Source organism: Bos indicus x Bos taurus, chromosome 4 (genome assembly GCF_003369695.1).
Source record: "Bos indicus x Bos taurus breed Angus x Brahman F1 hybrid chromosome 4, Bos_hybrid_MaternalHap_v2.0, whole genome shotgun sequence".
NCBI lineage: Eukaryota > Metazoa > Chordata > Mammalia > Artiodactyla > Bovidae > Bos > Bos indicus x Bos taurus.
The window spans coordinates 81,434,480-81,457,027 of NC_040079.1; the positions used below are offsets into that span (position 1 = coordinate 81,434,480).

Below are 22,548 nucleotides of genomic sequence, written 5' to 3' on the forward strand. Positions count from 1 at the left end.
GGGAGTCCTGGCGTGCTGCAGTCCGTGGAGTCACAGAGTCAGACACGACTGAGCAACTGAACTAAACTGATTCAAAGTACAGTCTTTGTAGCAGGACCGTCACCTGTTTGCTTATTAGAAATTCAGTATATTTGGCCAGATCTACTGAATAAAAAGGGTAGCACAGTGGTAAAGAATCCACCTGCAATGCAGGAGACGCAAAAGATGCAGGTTCGATCCAAAGGATGGGAAGATCGTCTAGAGTAGGAAATGTCAACCCGCTCCAGTATTTTTGCCTGGGAAATCCTATGGATAGAGGAACCTGGAAGGTACAGTCCAGGGGCCACAAAGAGTCAGACATGACTGAGCGCACACACACACATACACACACTAAATAAAAATCTGCATTTTAACAAGAGCCAGAGGTGAACCACATGCACATTAAAGTTTGAGAAACACTGGAATACACTGCTTATTAAATATGTTTTTGGAAGAAAGTTAAAAGAATATTAAAAGACTCCATTTCCTTACTGAAAAATGAGACTACTAATGGTATATAGTGCACAGCATTATTATGAGAAATCATCAGGTAACAGTACTTAATAAACACTCAATAATGTATAACTGGCATTAAATTTGATCATCAATCTCAAACCTGTATATTCAAGATATATTTCCAAAGTATTTATTTATGCAATTACATTGGTACCCCATGCAGATAAATTAAAGCTCCTTTAATACTGAAGTCTCCCTGAGTATAAGCCAATAACAAAAGTAGAAGTGAATTAATAATATACATTACTATTAATAATATAGTAATCTTATATTCTTATATAAGATTACTATATTATATTCATTCATATCCGTCTTGTATGAATGAATTTATGAATATGAATATGGATAAATTTATTAATTTATTCATGAATTCATATTCATCTTATATTCATTTACAACACATTATAGAACCTGTTTTTTAATTATCCTCAAAATATTTCTCTTTCAAATAATGTATTTATTTCCATGTATTCAAAAAGTTAAATAAAAATTTAGTTTGCAAACAAACATGAATCTTTCTCCCTCACATAAAATCTAACAAATTCTACATTTCATTAGTAATTATGCTTTCTGTACTCTCCCATCATGCGCTTAAGATAGCCAGTGATCCCACAGGACTCAAATAATATACCAGGTATCTAGATCTTCAATTCCAAATGATAAAAAATAAAGTCTCATTAAGCTCCCATTTTAATCCAGTTAAGGCAAGGTACATCCTACTTCATTCCAACACATTCTTCTAAGGACTGTGATGACCAAATTATCTGCTTCCTACATTCAGGGCGAAAAAAAAAAATGTAAGCTGATAAAAATCAATATAAATGGAATCATTTTCAGTAGTCATTAGTGAATATTAATCACTTAAGAAGTAATTTTTATTAGATAAACTTTTAATGAAAATATATTTACATCTACAAATGATGCTTTAAAGAGGTATATTCATATAACAAAATCTGAAGATAATGTTATGAATCTTCTAATCAAGAAAGTTTCCCTTACCATTACACATTTCTTAAAAATTGTGCTTCACAGAGGACTTTGTAGACACTTCTCCAAAGAAGGCATACAGATGGCCATTAGGGTCATGGAAAAATGCTCAAAATCGCTAATTATTAGAGAAACGCAAATGAAAACTACAATGAGGTACCACCTCACACTGGTGAAAATGGCCATCATTAAAAGTCTACAAATAAACAAACACTGGAGAAAGTATGGCAAAAAGGGAACTCTCATACCTGTTGGTGGGAATATATGTTACTGTAGCCAGTATGGAGATCAGTATGGATATTCCTCAGAAAATTAAAAACAGAGTTACCAGCAATCCCACATCTAGGCATTTACCCAGACAAAACTATAACTCAAAAAGATATATGCATCCCTATGGGCTGCCGTCTATGGGGTCACACAAAGTCGGACACGACTGAAGTGACTTAGCAGCAGCAGCATGTTCATAGCACCACCATTCACAATAGCCAAGACATGGAAGCAACCTAAATATCCATTGACAGATGAATGGATAAAGATGATGTGGTAGCATATATGTAATGCAATAGTGCTCAGCCATCAAAAGCAACAGAATAATGCCATATGCAGGAACACAGATGCAACTAGAAATTATTATACTAGGTGAAGTCAGAAAGAGAAAGATAAAAGCCACATGTTATCACTTATATGTGGAATCTAAAACATAGCACAAATGAACCTATCTACAAAATAGAAACACACTCACAGATGGAAGAGAGCAGACTTGTGGTTCAGCCAAGGGAAGGGAGTAGGGTGAAGGATAAACTGGGAGTTTGGGTTTAGCAGATACAAAGTACTACATTTAGAATGGATAAAAAACAAGTCCTACTGTGTAGCAAAGCAAAATATATCCAATCTCTCAAAATAAACCTTAATAGAATATTTTAAAAGAGGCCATCAGTTCAGTTCAGTCAGTCATGTCCAACTCTTTGCGACCCCATGAATCGCAGCACTCCAGGCCTCCCTGTCCATCACCAACTCCCGGAGTACACCCAAACTCATGTGCGTCGAGTTGGTGATGCCATCCATCCATCTCATGCTCCGTCGTCCCCTTCTCCTCCTGCCCTCAATCCCTCCCAGCATCAGAGTCTTTTCCAATGAGTCAGCTCTTCGCATGAGGTGGCCAAAGTATTGGAGTTTCAGCTTTAGCATCATTCCTTCCAAAGAAAGCCCAGGGCTGATCTCCTTCAGAATGGACTGGTTGGATCTCCTTCCAATCCAAGGGACTCTCAAGAGTCTTCTCCAACACCACAGTTCAAAAGCAGCAATTCTTCGGCGCTCAGCCTTCTTCACAGTCCAACTCTCACATCCATACATGACCACAGGAAAAACCATAGCCTTGACTAGACAGACCTTTGTTGGCAAAGTAATGTCTCTGCTGTTGAATATGCTATCTAGGTTGGTCATAACTTTCCTTCCAAGGAGTAAGCGTCTTTTAATTTCATGGCTGCAATCACCATCTACAATGATTCTGGAGCCCAAAAAAATAAAGTCTGACACTGTTTCTGCTGTTTCCCCATCTATTTCCCTGGAGAAGGGAATGGCAAACCACTTTAGTATTCTTGCCCTGAGAACCCCATGAACAGTATGAAAAGAAGGTATATATATATGTGTATAAATGAGTTACTTTGCTATACAGCAGAAATTTGCAAACTACTGTAAATCAACTATACTTAAAAAAAAAAAAAGTGTTTCAACTTCTGGCAATGTGTACCAAATATTCCAAAGGATCCTCTTATTATGTTACAACAAGATCCTCGATATTTTAAGATACATAGAAATGTGTAAGGATCAAAAACAAAACAGACAATTTCTGAATGCCAAGAGATGTGTATGTGTGTGTATACATATATATATATATATATAAAGTTAAAAATCTGAACTGTAAGTGATCAGTAAACAAAGAATTCAGAGTTATCCTGGAACAAACACCTGCAACAGTGCTGAGATTTGTAGAACAAGGAGTTAAACTTAAACTGCAACATTACATCTAACAAAAGATATATATAAGAACTTTATAAACAAATTTTAAAATGCTATAAAGTGGCATAAAAAACAGCTAACTGGATAAAAAATCATGTATATAAATATAAAGACAAAAATCATAATGATATAAATTCTTCCAAATTTTGTCTTAATTTGGAATTCAATGGAATACCATTTAAAATCCCAGTAAAGATTGTTTCAAATAATTGCATGCTGAATATAAATTTTAAATAATGTGTGAACATTCAAGACTAGTCAATTCCTTTTGAAGAAGAAGATGGTGAGCTGCTGAGCATACTAGCTTGATAAATGGGGCTTCATCAAGGGAAGGTAAAATATTTAATATATGGTCTCAGGAGAACTGATCAGAAAAAAAAAAATCATTTGTATTGTGACCTAAAACTGTATACTGATATTAGCTACAGGTGGCTTAAATAGATCTGACAGAAGTGGAATCTTTTACAATAAAATACACAAAAATATTTAGAACATCAGAGTAGGAAACGATTTTTTAAACAAAGCATACACCTCAAAATATTTTTTTTAAAGTTGACTCTGACAGCATTAAAATTAAGAACTTATTTGATCAAAATATACCATAAAGACAATAAAAAGACAAGTCACAAACTGGAAAAAGAGATTTGCATCACATGTAACTGAAATGAACTACCATCAAGAATATACAATCTACGAATCAATTTAAATGATTAAGATATGTAAAAGATATGAAGAAATATGTCACTGAAGAGGAAACAAGAATATTCAGAATACAAAACAGATAACCGTGTCATTAGGGATAAGCAGAGATGCCATTTGGCACCCACTCAGCTGCCTATAGTTAAGAACTCTGACATTGCCACTCATTGGCCAGAATATGGACCAATGGGGACTCAAATACTGGTAGTAGAGGTCTAAACTGATAGAACTATTTTGGAAAATCAGTGTCATACTTATGTAATCTGATTTTATGAACACCCTATAGTCTAATATTCTACTATCACATACTGACCCGTATTCTTGCACATATGTACTGAGAAACTCATTCAAGAAAATGAAGCCACCCTATTCATGGTTCTATCCAAATAATAATTTACCAGCAGAGAATAAGTGAATAAATTAAGATATATGCTCAAAAAATATTTTACCATGAATAAAAATGAATTAAAGCTAAGCACAAACATCTAAAAAACTCATGCAAACATAATGTTGATGGAAGAAAGGATGTAGCTGAAGACCACATACAGCATCATGACTAACACATGTTTAGCAAAACATTTATGTGAGGTACAGCTACTTTTAAAGAGCAAAGAAACAAATAATCAAATATCTAGTGTACTGGCTATTTCTGGTATAGACGCAGGATGATGAGACAAATACTACAAAGGCAGGTTTAAGGATGCTTGCAATATTCAAGGGTTTTACACTGTATGATCAGTTTAAACAGGATTATTACACATGATTATTTACATATGTGTAAACAGATGTATGTTCTAATTAAATATACTATTTCTCTGTATTAAAATCACCTTATACAAATAAAATAATTAGAAACAAGCTAATTCATTATTTCAAGTCCACAATGAAACCATGATCTTATCTTTTATGAACATATATTAGATGAACACAGTTTCTCAGATAAAACAGCATACTAAAGAAAACCTCCAAATAAAGCATGAAAGATAAATAATAAATGAGTAATATAGAATAATAAAATGAGTAGATACAATTTAAACTCACCACCAGGGCTTTGGATCTGTTGCTCAGAAGTTTTTCAATATCCCTGGCTGCAATTTCCACCAGCTGACGTGCATTATTTGGCTCCACAGTATACAAATCTTGGTATTTCTCATAAATCTGTATGAAGAGGAAATATAATTAGTAAGAACAATAATTGCTTATTTGGTTCCCGTCCTCACATTAGAATGTATTTAAAACCATAAACAACTGATTAGAAAGACAAATCTATTCCTCGCTTCATCTTGATCTTTTTGGAGTTCCAGTGTGTTCAAAATATACATATATATGCATATATAAATATATATATGTTGATATACATATAAATATCAATTAACTGTAAGACCACAAGCTCACCAAAACAGTATATCATGTTAAAAGGTTGTAAAACATCTTGTAACACAACAATTTGTGTGTGCAATTTTGCAAATTCAAGTTGTACCTCCAACCTCAAAGTGAAAAATTGAAAGTGAAAGTCTTTGTCCAACTCTTTGCCACCCCATGGACTATACAGTCCATGGAATTCTCCAGGCCAGAATACTGGAGTGGGTAGCTGTTCCCTTCTCCAGGGTATCTTTCCGACCCAGGAATTGAACTGGGGTCTCCTGCACTGCAGACGGATTCTTTACCAGCTAAGCTATAGGGAAGCCCCAAACCTGGTATTTACCGCCTTCAGCATTTTAAAGAAACAGGGAGGTTATTCTAGAAAATAGAAGAACTTAAGCATGGGACATCAAAACTGGAGGATGTGTGCACTGAACAAAAGTCAGGACAAGGGAATAAGATATTGCACTGAGGGAGACTCACACCTTTTCCATCACTGAAGCTAAGATGTACGCTGCTAAATAGGCTTATAACCAAAAAGAGAAACACAGAGAATGAAGACCTTCCCCTCCTCAGGTTCATCCTGGTGGCACAGGGAGCTTCACATTTCACAGTGAAGAACAAGGTCACCGAGGTCTACATTAAAGTTTGGTTGAAGCTGTAATAGTATAAGCATTTATATTATGAAACTGAATTTTTTTTTTTAAATTCACTGAATAAGACTATATTGAAAGTAACCTAGACAGCAAGAGAAAACAATTACATTTCTGGCTCACATCAACATTTATGGAAGGATTTCCCTAGAGTAGCATAAGATGCACCTGGTTTATCAAGCGTGTATACTCCTGGCAGGAAATAAAGATTAAAAGAAAAGTGGGGGGGGGGGGGGCGCGGGCAGTGAGGAGCACAAAGACAGTGACCATGTCTGTTGCTGAAGGGCTGGGCTGAAAAGGAAATCCCTTATTCATCCAACAGATGGGTTGCACATGCATGACTAAACCATCTTCAAAGCCAGGGACTGGCAGGTTTTTACTGTCTTATGAGAAGTGAATCCAGGCACAAGCAGGAACCAGTTCAACCCTGCTTTTTACTGGCATAATGCCAGCATTCTGGTTACTACCAACAGGTTCTACAGCTGGTCCCAGCCGACCATGAATGCTGCTGGTAAACACTGGTTTCAAAAGGAGCAATATACATTGGCTAACATTTATTTTTTGAAGTGTGTTGGTTTCACATGAAGTTTCACAGTTTTAAGTGATTTAAAATATATCAACATTTTAATTAATAAGTTAAAATAATTAACTATAATAAAATTAATTATCTAATAAATATTTTTGGAGATTTAAATCAAACTTCTATTGCTAAAATTGTTTATCATTTTCAAACCATGAGGCTTTCCCTCACACTTTGAACTTTGACCTTGTAGGTTCTCATCCCAATTATTCAAGGCACAGTAATTTAGTCATATAAAATCCCAAGAGTTAATGTCATTCATGATTCCTGCATATTACTGGATTTTTTCTACTTTTTACTGATGGACAGATTATTGTGTCCTGTTTTTAAAGACCCAGGTTATCCATGAAGGACTCCCTCCAGTCCAAAGCTATTTGTTTCAGCCTAAGACCTCATCCAGGAACATGAACTCCTAAACAGATTGATTTGAGGTACAAACAGATAAAACTCAACATCACTCTAATTGATCAAGGATATTTAGTTCTTTGCAGAAAAGCCAATATAATTAATTGCTGTGAAAGGCAGATGTGCTTTGTATCATGAATATCTTGCTCATTTCTGTATAAAGTCTAACCTCCTTCCTGTGGTATTGGGACTCTAATAGAACTGAAAGTTGGTAAAGATTAGTTCAGGACACAGTCTCTACTTCATATTATGTACTACAGCTAATGCCAATTATTAGCCACTATCTATGTATGCCAGACATATTAAATGCTATAAAGGATGAATGAATTATAAATAAGAAAAAACTAGTTCAAGTATATATATTTTCTCAAACAGAGAATATTCTCTCAAGTTCCACTTATACAGTAATTTTTAAAAGCTTAGGAAATAAAAAATAAGATCCAGAATGCAAATAAACTTTAATAAATAAAGTCAAGGAAGCTTAAATCTAGAGCCCCAATGCAAATGCCCTGCCATACATTTTTAGGTACAATATCACATTTGAAATGTTTTCATTGTAATAAAACATGAATTAGAATCATGTAACAGCCACCATCAAAAGAAGTGGACTTTGCTTCTGGTTTCAAAGAATGCAATCTTGTTGTTTTTGTTGCATGAGATATTGCAATGGCTCTCAAAGAGAAACAGCCTGGTGCATGTTTAGTGAACAATTTTCAGAGTAGAAGGTTTCACATGGATTTTTAAGATATTATATTTCCATAACTTACAGGTATTTACAGTTCCTTCCACCACTAAAATAAACCACATTTCTATAATATTTAACATGCTAACATGAATATTTTAAAGAGTCTTAAATATCTTTTTTTCTTCTTCCTAGTTTTTCTTTTCCTTTATAAAAAATTAATTATATGCTTTACCCCTTTATCCAATGTCTTTCCTGACAGAAAACAACATGATGGGAATAACATGAGTTTCTGGCACCAGACAGAGCTACTTTCAAATCACATGTCAGCTCCTCACATGCCATGTGACACTGGCTTCCGTTTCTTCTACTAGAAAGAATGGAGCACATAAAGAGAATTCAAGACAGGATCTTTTTCCTCCTGACTGATAACACTAACATGCTATTAATTTTTTCTATAACTCAAATCTTCACACTGCCACCCTTAACACTAGTCTTGACAAAAAGAATATTTGTCGCCTTGTACATTATTTCCTTCTCATCATCTTAACTAGCTGGTTTTAATTTTCTTTCACTACAAAACTCACAGGCCAAGATTTGCTGTGATTACAGAAACCATGGTTTCCCTACCTTTTTCACTGAAAACATCCATTAAGTCTCTTTGCTCTATAGTTAAGCCCATGGTTCAGCGATAATTTCCAGAACAATACATTTAAAAATAACTCACCTGTAATTATCTAAAAAGCAACATCACTCACTGACACCATCGCTAAATAAACATAATTAATGAAATGTTTCAAAAATCATAATATTAGTATCACACCATGGAATTATACCGTGAAATACAGTAATTCCCCTACATATGAATGAACTCCCTTCTGAGAGCACGTTCATAAGTCCAATTTTCTCGTTAAGTCCAACAAAGTTAGCAAAGGTACCCAACTAACACAATTGGCTACATACTGCTGCTTTTACATTTGCTTTCAGATATCCTGGGCTTGAAATAAAGATACTGTACTACTGTATTATGCTGTAAAGTACACAAAAGCACAAACACCTAGAGAGGATGCATGCATGTAATGATGAATTTCACACGTGTGAATTACTGTGATCAATCTCATGTGATTGATCATGAGAATGCACTTTAGCATCTTTGAAAGTTTGCATCTTGCAGGTTCATATGTAGGCTGTGCTGTGCTTAGTCCCTCAGTCATGTCCAACTCTTTGTGACCCCATGGACTGTAGCCTACCAGGCTCCTCCGTCCATTGAATTTTCCAGGCAAGAGTAATGGAGTAGGTTGCTGTTTCCTTCTCCAGGGGATCTTCCCAACCCAAGGATCAAACTTGGATCTCCCACATTGCTGGCAGACACTTTACCGTCTGAGCCACCCAGGAAGCCAAAACCATCCACCACTTTCATTTAATCATTTTATTCATGGGAACAGTGGGTGTCAGCCTCCAGAATGTAAGCGTGGAGAGACTTTAAGTCCCATTTCACATAGCTCAGGAGCAAACCACTGCCCAGAGCAGAAGGAAATGAAATTCTAATGTATCATAGTTACACAAAGGGAATCTGAGTGCCACTGTCTATCTGGGACCTCTCTTTGTTTCAGCAGGATGTGCTGAAATATTCATCGCAAAGCCCCTTGGGATGAACAAGTAAGGAGGCTGGAAATTAAGGATAATTATCTCTTCTAGGAGATGACCCTGGTATGAGTTCAAGGGGATCCCAATGCAGACTGAATGGCCAGTGGGAAGCAGAGATCCAGCTGAAGAATAATGGTGAAAACTATCTGGAAAGATTGACCAAGTTCTTAGTACCAATAACATTAATATCCATGTCAACAGAAACAGTAAATACACCAGATATCTTGTCATGTCAGTCTACCTTGTACCCAGAGGCCCAAGAAAAAAGTCAAGAAAATCAGAAAATACTGAAAGGGAGTTGAAACTCTGAATTAACTGAATATAAAACTGATCACAAGAGACTGTTTTAAACTGAAAAAGCTGAACCTTGAAATTGTGAGAATAATTTTTCCCCCATTCTGGGAGAAACAATGGCAGCTCAGTTAAGTTGTTGTTGGCAGTAAGTTAAGTTCCCCAAAGACAAACACAGTCAAATGTCTGCAGAGTAAATCAAAATATGTACATTTTGATAGCCCCTTCAATAGTTGTGCATTTACTTCCCTCCATTGGAACTTGTCCTGGACAAGCCATTAAAACCTCTGCCATCTTTCTGAGGGAAGTTTTCTCTTGGAAGTCCCTGATGAAACAGGAGTCAGAGGAGTTTCCTTACAAATGGGTGAGTGAGTGAGTGAGTGAGTGAGTGAAGTCGCTCAGTCGTGTCTGACTCTTTGCGACCCCGTGGACTGTAGCCCCCCAGATTCCTCCATCCATGGGATTCTGCAAGCAAGAATACTGGAGTGGGTTGCCATTTCCTTCTCCAGGGGATCTTCCCGACCCAGGGATCAAACCCAGGTCTCCCGCACTGCAAGCAGACGCTTTATCATCTGAACTGAAGGGTTTAGAGGCCGTCAAATGGACATGACCTATAAAGGCAATTTTGATGGTTTTACATAGAAATGACCTCTAATGGAAAAGAACACAAATGGGAACTATTTGAGATACATTTCTATGTTAAATGTAGTTTGCACATAATTCAGCATTTTAAATGAGCACTCTGCAACCGAGACCGAATATCAATCATCTCTTGAGGTTTTCTACTATGTACCAACATCAAATCTACATAGGAACAATGTTACTCCTGCTTTTCTCTTCTATATCAAATGTCCTGAAGCCTTTGTGTCTCTCTGGAGCAAGGCCGAGTTTCTAAAGGCACATTCCAGTATAAACATCATCGATGGGGTAGAGAAGGACCCGGTCAGTCACATTGTACAGTCTCAGGGCCAGATGGCTAGAGTACAGGAATCCGCCTCCTCCTGCATAAGACGGGTAGACGCCAGTGTAAACAACTTTCGGGATGTAGTACTTGAGTTTCTTATCCCAATGAGGTCCAGCATTATACAAATGGGTAGCAATATTTTAATGTAAGATCTTGCCATTGGCCCCTGCCTAATAGCATCAGGACATATCAGACCTATGCTAAAAACAAAGGAGAAAAGGAAAGATATATTCATTTGAATGCAGAGTTCCAAAGAACAGCAAGGAGATAAGAAAGTCTTCCTCAGTGATCAATGAAAAGAAATAGAGGAAAACAACAGAATGGGAAAGACCAGAGATCTCTTCAAGAAAATTAGAGATACAAAGGGAACATTTCATGCAAAGATGGGCGCAATAAAGGACAGAAATGGTATGAACCTACAGAAGTAGAAAATATTAAGAGGTGACAACAATACACAGAACAATACAAAAAAGATCTTCATGACCCAGATAATCACAATGTTGTTATCACTCATCTAGAGCAAGACATTCTGGAATGAGAAGTCAAGTGGCCTTAGGAAGCATCACTATGAACAAATCTAGTGGAAGTGATAGAATCCCAGTTGAGCTATTTCAAATTGTAAAAGATGATGCTATTAAAGTGATGCACTCAATATGCCAGCAAATTTGGAAAACTCAGCAGTGGCCACAGGACTGAAAGAGATCAGTTTTCATTCCAATCCCAAAGAAAGGCAATGTCAAAGAATGTTCAATGTACCACACAATTGCACTCATCTCACACGCTAACAAAGTAATGCTCAAAATTCTCCAAGCCAGGCTTCAACAGTACATGAACTGTGAACTTCCAGATGTTCAAGCTGGATTTAGAAAAGACAGAGGAACCAGAGATCAAATTGCCAACATCCACTGGATCAACTGAAAAACAAGAGAGTTCTCTAAAAACATCTACTTCTGCTTTACTGACTAAACCAAAGCTTTTGACCATGTAGATCACAACGAACTGTGGAAAATTCTTCAAGAGATGGGAATGCCACACCACCTTGCCTGCCTCCTGAGAAATTTGTATCCAGGTCAAGAAGCAACAGTTAGAACCAGACATGGAACAACAGACTGGTACCAAATTGGAAAAGGAGTACGTCAAGGCTATATATTGTCACCCTGTTTATTTAACTTATATGCACAGTACATCATGTGAAATGCTGGGCTGGATGAAGCACAAGCTGGAATCAAGACTGACAGGAGAAATATCAGTAACCTCAGATATGTAGATGACACCACCCTTATGGCAGAAAGTGAAGAGGAACTAAAGAACCTCTTGATGAAAATGAAAGAGAAGAGTGAAAAGGTTGGCTTAAAACTCAACATTTAAAAAATGAAGATCATGACATCTGGTCCCATCACTTCATGGGAAATAGATGGGGAAACAGTGGAAACAGTGTCAGACTTTATTTTCTTGGGCTCCAAAATCACTGCAGATGGTGATTGCAGCCATGAAATTAAAAGATGCTTGCTGCTTGGAAGAAAAGCTATGACCAACCTAGACAGCATATTAAAACCACAGATATTACTTTGCCAACAAAGGTCCATCTAGTCAAGGCTATGGTTTTTCCAGTAGCCATGAATGGATGTGAGAGCTGGACCACAAAGAAAGCTGAGCGCTGAAGAACTGAGGCTTGAACTGTGGTGTTGGAGAAGACTCTTGAGAGTCCCTTGGACTGCAAGGAGATCCAACCAGTCCATCCTAAAGGAGATCAGTTCTCAGTGTTTATTGGAAGGACTGATGGTGAAGCTGAAACTCCAATCTTTGGCCACCTGATGCAAAGAGCTGACTCTTTTGAAAAGACCCTGATGCTGGGAAAGATTGAAGACAGGAGGAGAAGAGGATGACAGAGGATGAGATGGTTGATGGCATCACTGACTCGTTGGACATGAGTTTGAGCAACCTCCAGGAGTCGGTCATGGACAGGGAAGCCTGGTGTGCTGAAGTCCATGGGGTCGCAAAGAGTAAGACACAACTGAGCGACTGAATTGAACTGATATTGGACCTGGAAGCAGCTAATTCCTGAATTAATAATCTGTGAGGAATCAGATAGAAAAGATCTACATGAATAAGGATAATATATTGAAGAAATCAAGTTTTCTCCACATAGGATGACAGATGGATCAAAGTTAAAAGCAGTAGCAAAAGTGAAAAGACTAGCAGGAGAAAAACAGTCTTCAAATACTATTAGTGCGATAAATGATGGCTATGGTAGGTAGAGTAAGGACTTCCCAAAGATAAACATATCCTTATCCCTAGAACCTGTGAATATTTTGTTACATGGCAAAGAGGAATTAATTTTGTAGATGAAGTTTTGCTAATCAGTTGCATTTAAAGAGATTATCCTGGATTGTCCTGGAGAGTCCAATGTATTCACAAAGATCCTTAAAAAACAGAAGAGGAAAACGCAACCATGCAAGAGAAAACCAAATGGATGATAATGTGAGAAGAAATTATCATGTGTTGCTGGCTTTGAAGGGGGAGGAAAATGGGCCATGAGGCAAGAAAAGGACTTCTAATCCACAGCACTGTAAGATAATAAACGTGTTATGTCAATAAATTTAGAGTAATTTGTCACACTCAGAATAGAAAATTAACACAAGGAGTTAGCAGTGGAGACAATGCTAATACTCAGCCTCAGGGGATGTCTTGGCTCTAGACCTTCCCTCCCACTGCCCAAACTATCTTCCAAACGCCTTAAATTCTTGCTGAAACCCAGACTCTTCCTGAGTTCACTTACATGTGGTACCATTACATTTCTTTTACATGTAGTCCTATAATAAATTCCCCAAGTGATTCACTCTATAAAAACTAAAAACGCTAAGGAGTATTTTTCTAAGTTGCGATTAACATTGTTTATTAAATACTCTTTGAATGTCCATTTTCATTAGTCATCAGACTCTCTTCACTAAAATGAAAAAATAAGCTCTATTGTGAGAAATGTACAATTTCCATTAGACTTTATGAAATAATGAAGCTATCTCAGGACTCCCATTATAAAGCCTGGATAATTGTTTAGGAGCCTGAAAAGAAATATTAGAAAGAGGAGCTAAAAATATAAAGAATAGATGGCATACACTGTACAAAAATATATATGAATTAGGTGAATAAATATGATTCTACCTCATAATAATGAAAGGTGGCGTAAGAGAAAAAGTTAGAATATACACCTCACCATCACTCCAATTTCACTATCTTTATTGACTAAATTCATATATCTTCACTACTGATGCAGGCAGGAAAAGAGGTTTACTACCCCCTCGATGGCTTTAGATAATCATAAAATCAATTTCATTTACTTTTAGTTGAATTCTGCAGTTTGGGATTTTTTTTTTTTCCTTTGTAATAGTGTTCTGTGGGCTTCTGAATTACTTGTTTCCTAACAACTTAAGAATGTCTTGTTTCTTAAAAGATGCAGTAACACGAAAGTATGATATATATTTTTTTTTTCTTGGTCACTTTCAAGGATGAAAGTTCCCTTGAGAAATTTTTACAATTCAAAGGTACAGTCTTCCTTTAAATTTATTATAAATCTCATCATCATCTAAGCTGGCCAGCAGAGAGAGACATTAAGATATGTGAAGAGTCCTTCATCTAAGGTAAAGAGTAACTACTAACACCAAATCTGAATTGATGTTGGAATATATTTTATCAAAAAACAAAACAAAACAAAACAAAACCTTCCTTCCTCCGTTGAAAGCTAGCTGAATTTTAAAAGGTGAAATTTGCCATAAAAAATATGAAGTATTTCCTAAATAACCCCCTAAACTATTCAAACTCTTCCCTCTTGATTTAAAAAGCAAATAATGCAATCTCAAACAAAAGTCAAGCTTTTAAAATGTGTTGTATCAGCTAACACAATTGGGTAAAAAAATGAATACCAACATCAATTGTATATTAATCCAATAGAATTTGTGTAAATTTATGAAGATATAAGCATTCATAAGATGAAAGAATATGTTAATATCATTAAAAGAATCAGATTTGATTGTCTACAACTTCATTTTAAGTAAATTACAGTTCCTTTTTTCTTTTAATAACCTAGTTTTTTGAGATAGGATACTGCCTTTGAAATTTTTACAGCTTCAGTTCTCTGTATTTTTGCTCCCTTTGAGCATATGCAAACATCATTAACATGTAAGTATCATGTTTATTATGTATTTCTTACTTCTCTTAATCACATTGTTAGTATCAAGAGGGCAGATTTTTGTCCATTTTGTTCACTGGTTCAGCCCAGCTCATGTATAGTGCCTGGCATGTAGCAGGCACTCAATAAATACCGATGACATGAATCAGTGAATGGACACTGATACTGCCACTATGTCAGGCTTTTCTAGCAATGTAAATGCTTATTTAACAAAGTCTTCCTTATATTTTAAAAATGCATATCTATTTTGAACCCCCCAAAAAGGCTACATAAGGTGTTTTGCAGTTATATAATGAAATAAAAACACCTAAATGATAATTAGATTCTAATAATAAATACACAAATAAGGTATTGATCAATATGAGGAAGAATATTATTACAGTTTCATTGAAGAGGTACAGAAAATGTGGCTATCAGAATTCAAAGAAAAGATTACATGGGTTGTGACAGTCAAAAGATGGTATTACAGCCATGTTTTAGAGGAAATATGTATTAATAGGAGAGAAAGATATCCGAATGAATGTGATATAAGGAATTATTGGACAATACTGAAAGGCAAACTGGAACACTATGATGAAAAGCTTTAAAATTCAGGCTATTGGTTTGTATTTTACTGTGTAGTCAAGTCCAAGCTATTTTAAACTGACTCCTAGAACATCTAGTGCCTATTATAACAATTCATATATAGGAAGAATTTAAAATATAACATAGGCTTGTTTATTATAAACATGATCCAAATATATATACATACGTATGTATAAACATATTTATACATGTTAATCATGTACATATACACACATATGCATAAATACACATATACAATATGTCATGTTCTCACTTCTACAGTGCATGTTTTTCCTGTCATAATTATATCAAACAGGCATTCTAAAATAAGACACCAGAGTTTGATAATATTTTCCCTACTTCCCCTATTCGTTCCATTTGATATGACACAGCATCTTAGCTGGGACAGGATCACATTTCAACTGGGACAGAATTCTGAGGAAGAATATTAAGAAAGAAGTCAAAATTAGTGACTCTTCCACAGCATACACCTTCTTGCCCTAATTCCTAGTCTTCCACAGCATATACTCCTTCTTGCCCTAATTCCTAGTCACAAGAATTTTATGGTGACACTTTTGAGCAATATATTTAAAAATGTAAGAAAGAATAGAACAAGTGACAACCATAAATATGCCTGTTCACTTTCTCCATACTACACATAGGAATCGGTGATTATTTTTAACAAAAAATACAAGTGAAATACAAGGGGTCATTTCTGGAATAAGGAAAACAACTCTAACAAAGACTAAGATGAGCATGAAAAAAATCCAGATCAAGAATTCTTCAGTTTTTAGGTTGGAAACATCGCCCACATATGGTAAGTTTTAAGTTTCTCTTAGAATACTTAAAATTAAAACAAGAAAAATATTAAGATATGTATAAAACCTACCTACTTAGTTTTCTGTTTGGTTTTAATTCCAGAAATAACTTATTAAACTTTTCTGTTTCCCTTTGAATATCTGAAGCTATATATGAATTGTGTATGTGTTTTGACCAGAAAATTCATATGTAATTAAAAGAGATAATATTAGATTTTATAAAAACTAAATTAAAAAAATAATTAACCATAGGCTGAGTGAGAGGCTCTTTTAATGTCCCTAACCTCAAATGACCTAAATTCATTTCACTGCCAACAAAAGAATTTTGAAGAGGAGCAGGGTTTAATTCGCCCTTAACCACAATACTTTATTAACAAACAGCTTTTGGAAAGTAAAACTGCTAGCCAGAGATGCTGAGATCCAATTTTTACAACTGTATATTCTTTTAAAGAATTCTGGGAGCTTTATCCTTGCCTTAAATTCTTAAGTCCTTCTAGAGCGGTTTTGCTCTAGAAGCACTGCACTGTGGACATTTTTACTAAATAAGTCTGTTGTGGGGTGGCGTCCTGTGTATTATGGGATGCTTAGCAGCATCCTCAGTCTCCACACTAGATGCCTATAGCACTCACCCCTCCCCCGCCCCTGGCTGTGACAATCACAAATGTTTCCAAGCACTGACAAATGTCTCCTGGGGGACAAAACTGCCCCTGGCTGAGAACCACTGCTCTAGATATAAAGACATTAATGACAGACGTCTTTAGCGGGGGGGGGAAAGGAGCAGCAGTAGCTCCGTGTTGCATATTCAGAGTGTGCAGTAGTAAATCATCGTCTTTTATACCATTCATCTTCATTCTGGACAAGAAGTCAACACTTGGCTACAACACTTATGAGCGTTTAGTCTTCCTCTCTCTGTGCAGCTCATAGACAAGCAAAGAACACAACTACTATACATTACTCTCTAATTATTATTACCAAAGCATTTGATTGCTATTTGGAGAAACAATAACAAATCACTCATCCTTCAAGTACTAGCATAATTTAAAGTGTTAATTACTGATTGACAATGGAACAGATTTGTAAGGTAGAAAACATCTGTAATAATCCTTCACTGTTCGTGTGTGTGAAACAACAGTACTTAAAAATCTGTTAATAAAATATTGAAAGTCACTTTAAGATTAGAAATTCCCTTAGTGTATTCTGTAACTTTGAAAATGAATGTAATTAACTACAGTCTTAAAAAAAAAAAATAGCTTCTTATTTTAAAATCTCCAGTAGTTGGGTAAAGGGGGTCCACAGTCTCTACTGATAATATAGTCTATAGTTAAATAGAGTTCTTTCTCCTAAGAGAAAAAAAGTGTTTCACCCCTAAAATCATAATAATCTCAGGTTGCTGACATGCAATGGTAACTGATTTAATTACAACACTTCATCATTGAGGGAATAGGGCAACTCTAAATAAAACCAGGACATATGAAACAAAAATAAATAGCCTTGTTCGAAAAGTAATTATATTATCTTTATAATCATTATACTGCCTTTATAAAGTAATTATAAATATATAAAATATATTGCTTTTACAAAGTAATACAAAGCTACTTTTTTTAAAGTAATAAGAATTTAACTTCTTCACAGCATCTACTATTGTTTCCACATTTCATGTTATTTTCCTTTTACCCCTGTAACATTTCTATAAGCAAGGGAGAATATTACTATCTGCCTCACTGGACAAGCAGGTAAAGAGAAAGCTAGCATCATGGTACTACTTAATAGAATCACCTAGAGTAGAAAAGAAGATTCCCCAATCCTGTTGTTGACTCTGCATCTTGCTGATTTCCTAGACACAATCACCAATGATTAATTACATTCTGATTCTAGAAAATATTTTATTTACATAAAGATGGCATGACCACAGTGTCAGAGCATCAGTCTGTCAGTCCCATAAGTAACTAATGAAAATAAATTTTTCACTTAAAACAGTTATGTAAATACTAACTTAATTAAGAGTTCTGAATGTTCAATATTTAGACACATTTCATATTTACATTTTTGAGAGCATATTAAAATATGAAGATATTAATGTCAACAAAATTTTAAATTATGAAATCATAACAGTGAATCAAAAGCCAGGAAATTCTATGATAATGCCTTTGCAGCCTGAGTCTACTTCAAGAATAAACTTCCAGGAAAAATTATTCAGTAAGTTTCTTAAATGTGTTTGCACATTCTAGCCTAACATGTTAAAAATCCAGACAAGATTTACTTTTAAGAAGTATGTCTTATAAAAACAATGTGACAAGCATCATTTCAACTCTCTTAGATAACAAGAGGAATACAATAGTCTCTGTCAACAAAAAGTTGGATTTCCCTAACATCCTTCATTATAAGACACAACACATTAGAACTGAAATAGAGGGAAAGTAGAGAAGAGTGTCCAATAATGGGGTAAAAATTTCAAAACGCACATATTGTTAAAACTAGAGGAAGAGCCACTGTACCTTACATTGACATAAGAGTCTGGAAGGCTTATAAAGCATCAAGTAAAGCTGCAAGAAAGACCTAACATTATATGTTGGGGAGAAATGCACAGGGAAGAATAGGTAGCCTGGAATTCCTGTGATGTTCAAAGGCTTAAACACCTCTCCTTTGAGCCATGAGGAGCAGAAGACGCAGAGCAAGTCAGCCTTTACTGTTCCTGGGCCCCAGAGCTAGGACTAGGGTGAGGCAATAAATTTCAGGAGCTGCTCACTCACTCTGAAAATCGTACAAGCGTTAGACTCTCAGGATGAGTGAGCCTCCCTAAATTCCCCACCCTCAGTGCATCGTGTGCCTCATCTTGTTCCAGATTCTGCAAATCTCCCATCCCTACCCAGTCCCTGCCAGAAAAGACAGACATTCTCGGTATGAGGAGAAACTCTACCTCTTCCAAAATGCAGCCTTCACACCTGCTTTCTAATACCAAATATGTTCTATTCAGGGATTAAAGTGAGTAAACAAAGACTTAAATAAGCAAGTGTAAGTGATAACTATCAATCCCTTCCTTTTGTAATAAAGAGGAGGGAATAAGAAAGCCTTGGACTCCTAAAGGCAAAAGAAGAGGTGTGAAGAGAATAGTGCACAAAGGAGACAACAAAGCTCCTGGATGGCTGTAGTTGATGTTACTACTGGGGTTTGCTTTCCCAGGGTAGGGGCATCAAGTGCAGCAACGGAGCATTTCTGACAGATAGCAGACTTAGCTTTCCTTTTAATATAATTTTTTGTGGATTCAGAATGGCATTTTATAAAATCAACAATGGTTTCTAATCAATTTATTATTAGAAATCTTTTAAATAAACCAAAATTTATTGTTATAGAGCCAATTCATTTAGAATATCTGATCATTTAGATATTGGTTGAAATTTAGCTACAATTTTATCATTAAATGTTTTCTCAAATGAAATTCATTATTAAATTTATTACATATTAAGTATTACTAAATTATATTATATTTAATATTTTAATTTTAAAAATATTAAATTTAATATCTTAATTTTTAATATATACTATAATTAACTATAGTATTAAATTATATATTACACAATGTTGAATGCTATTAAAGTATTAAATGAAAAAATGGTTGCTAGAGAATGTTTTATAAACTTTGTTTCCAAAAATATTAAGACAAAGAATATGCAAAGAATATTAAGACTTTAATTTTTTAAATGTCATCTATTTATTAATATATGATTATAAGCTTCATTTGCCAGCATGATAGTAAAAAGTTTGTGTTTGTGTGTCTGTATATGAGTTTAAAAGTTATAAAATGTCTTTACTGAAAGAAATTAGAAAACACATAAACAAATGGAAAGATACCCTGTGTACATGGAAGAATTAATATTGTTAAAATGGCTACAGCACTGTGAAATGGAGTATTTCCTGTCAAATCAGTAAACAAGGATATCACAGCCATCAGGGATTCCAGCCCTCCAAATGTGAGTTTCTGAGCCCAGGAAGAACAATGCCATTGAGCTGCCACCACTGCTTACAATAAGCAAGGAACTAAGGATAGATATAATAAAATCAAAGAATGCTGACCCTAGATAGATGAGATACATATGAAAGGAATGATTTCAGTAAGCCCAGACTCTTGTGTCTTCTCATACACAGAAAAGCACTAAATTCCTTAACTTGAGATATCCGGTTTTCCTTAATTAACAGTAATCTTTTAATGGTCAAACTACCTGTTTTGTTACAAGCCCATCTTTGCATCAAATGTTCCTTTGGTATCTCTGATTTTCTTGAAGAGATCTCTAGTCTTTCCCATTCTGTTGTTTTCCTCTATTTCTTTGCATTGATCGCTGAAGAAGGCTTTCTTATCTCTTCTTGCTATTCTTTGGAACTCTGCATTCAGATGTTTATATCTTTCCTTTTCTCCTTTGCTTTTCACTTCTCTTCTTTTCACAGCTATTTGTAAGGCCTCCCCAGACAGCCATTTTGCTTTTTTGCATTTCTTTTCCATGGGGATGGTCTTGATCCCTGTCTCCTGTACAATGTCATGAACCTCATTCCATAGTTCAGATAAAATAGACTTGGAAATAAAGGCCATTAAAAGAGACAAAGAAGAACACTATATAATGATCAAAGCTCAATCCAAGAAGAAGATATAACAATTATAAATATATACACATCCAACATAGGAGCACCACAATATGTAAGGCAAATGCTAACAAGTATGAAAGGGGACATTAACAGTAACACAATAATAATGGAGACTGTAATACCCTACTCACACCTATGGATAGATCAACCAAACAGAAAATTAGCAAGGAAACACAAACTGTAAATGATACAATAGACCAGTTACACCTAATTGATATCCATAGGACATTTCACCCTAAAACAATAAATTTCACCTTTTTCTCAAGTGCCCATGGAACCTTATCCAGGATAGATCACATCCTGGACTATAAATCTAGTTTTGGTAAATTCAAAAAAACTGAAATCATCTCAAGCATCTTTTCTGATCACAATGTGGTAAGATTAGATGTCAACTACAGGAAAAAAAATTTAAAAATACAAACATGTGGAGGCTAAACAACATACTTCTGAATAACCAACAAATCACAGAAGAAATCTAAAAAGAAATCAAAATATGAATAGAAATGAATGAAAATGAAAATACAACAACCCAAAACCTATGGGGTTCGGTAAAAGCAGTACTAAGGGGAAAGTTCATAGCAATACAAGCCTACCTCAAGAAACAGGAGAAAAGTCAAATAAATCACAAACTCTACACCTAAAGCAACTAGAAAAGTAGAAATGAAGCACCCCAGGTTAGAAGAAGGAAAGAAATCATAAAAATTAGGGCAGAAATAAATGCAAAAGAAACAAAAGAGACCATAGTAAAAATCAACAAAGCCAAAAGCTGGTTCTTTGAGAAGATAAATAACATAGACAAACCATTAGCCAGACTCATCAGGAAAAAATGGGAGAAGAATCAAATCAATAAAATTAGAAATGAAAGTGGAGAAATCACAACAGACAACACAGAAATACAAAGGATCATAAGAGACTACTATCAGCAACTATATGCCAATAAAATGGACAACTTGGAAGAAATGGACCAATTCTTAGAAAAGTATAACTTTTCAAACTGAACCAGGAAGAAATAGAAAATCTTAACAGACCCATCACAGCACAGAAATCAAAAGTGCAATCAGAAATCTTCCAACAAACAAAAGTGCAGGACCAGACGGCTTCACAGCTGAATTCTACCAAAAATTTAGAGAACAACTAACACCTATCCTACTCAAACTCTTCCAAAAATTGCAGAGGAAGGTAAACTTCCAAACTCATTCTATGAGGCCACCATCACCCTAATACTAAACCAGAAAAGGTGCCACAAAAAAAAAAGAAAACAGGCCAATATCACTGATGAACATAGATGCAAAAATCCTTAACAAAATTCTAGCTAACAGAATCCAACATGTTAAAAAGATCATACATCATGACCAAGTGGGCTTTATCTCAGGGATGCAAAGATTCTTCAATATTCACAAATCAATCAATGTGATACACCACATCAACAAATTGAAAGACAAAAACCATTTGATTATCTCAATAGATGCAGAGAAAGCCTTTGACAAAATTCAACATCCATTTATGATAAAAACCCTCCAAA

At 35.3% G+C, this 22,548-nt stretch overlaps 1 protein-coding gene across 15 annotated transcripts in view; it reads right to left on the minus strand.

Moving 5' to 3' along the window:
- CACNA2D1 (calcium voltage-gated channel auxiliary subunit alpha2delta 1) overlaps positions 1-22,548 on the minus strand; it is a 520,495-nt gene that overhangs the window by 378,174 nt on the left and 119,773 nt on the right. For all 15 annotated transcript variants that reach the window (XM_027539817.1, XM_027539824.1, XM_027539819.1 and 12 more), the window contains exon 3: positions 5,281-5,397. In XM_027539817.1, the coding sequence (XP_027395618.1) occupies positions 5,281-5,397 (117 nt within the window). The remainder of the gene's footprint in view (positions 1-5,280; positions 5,398-22,548) is intronic.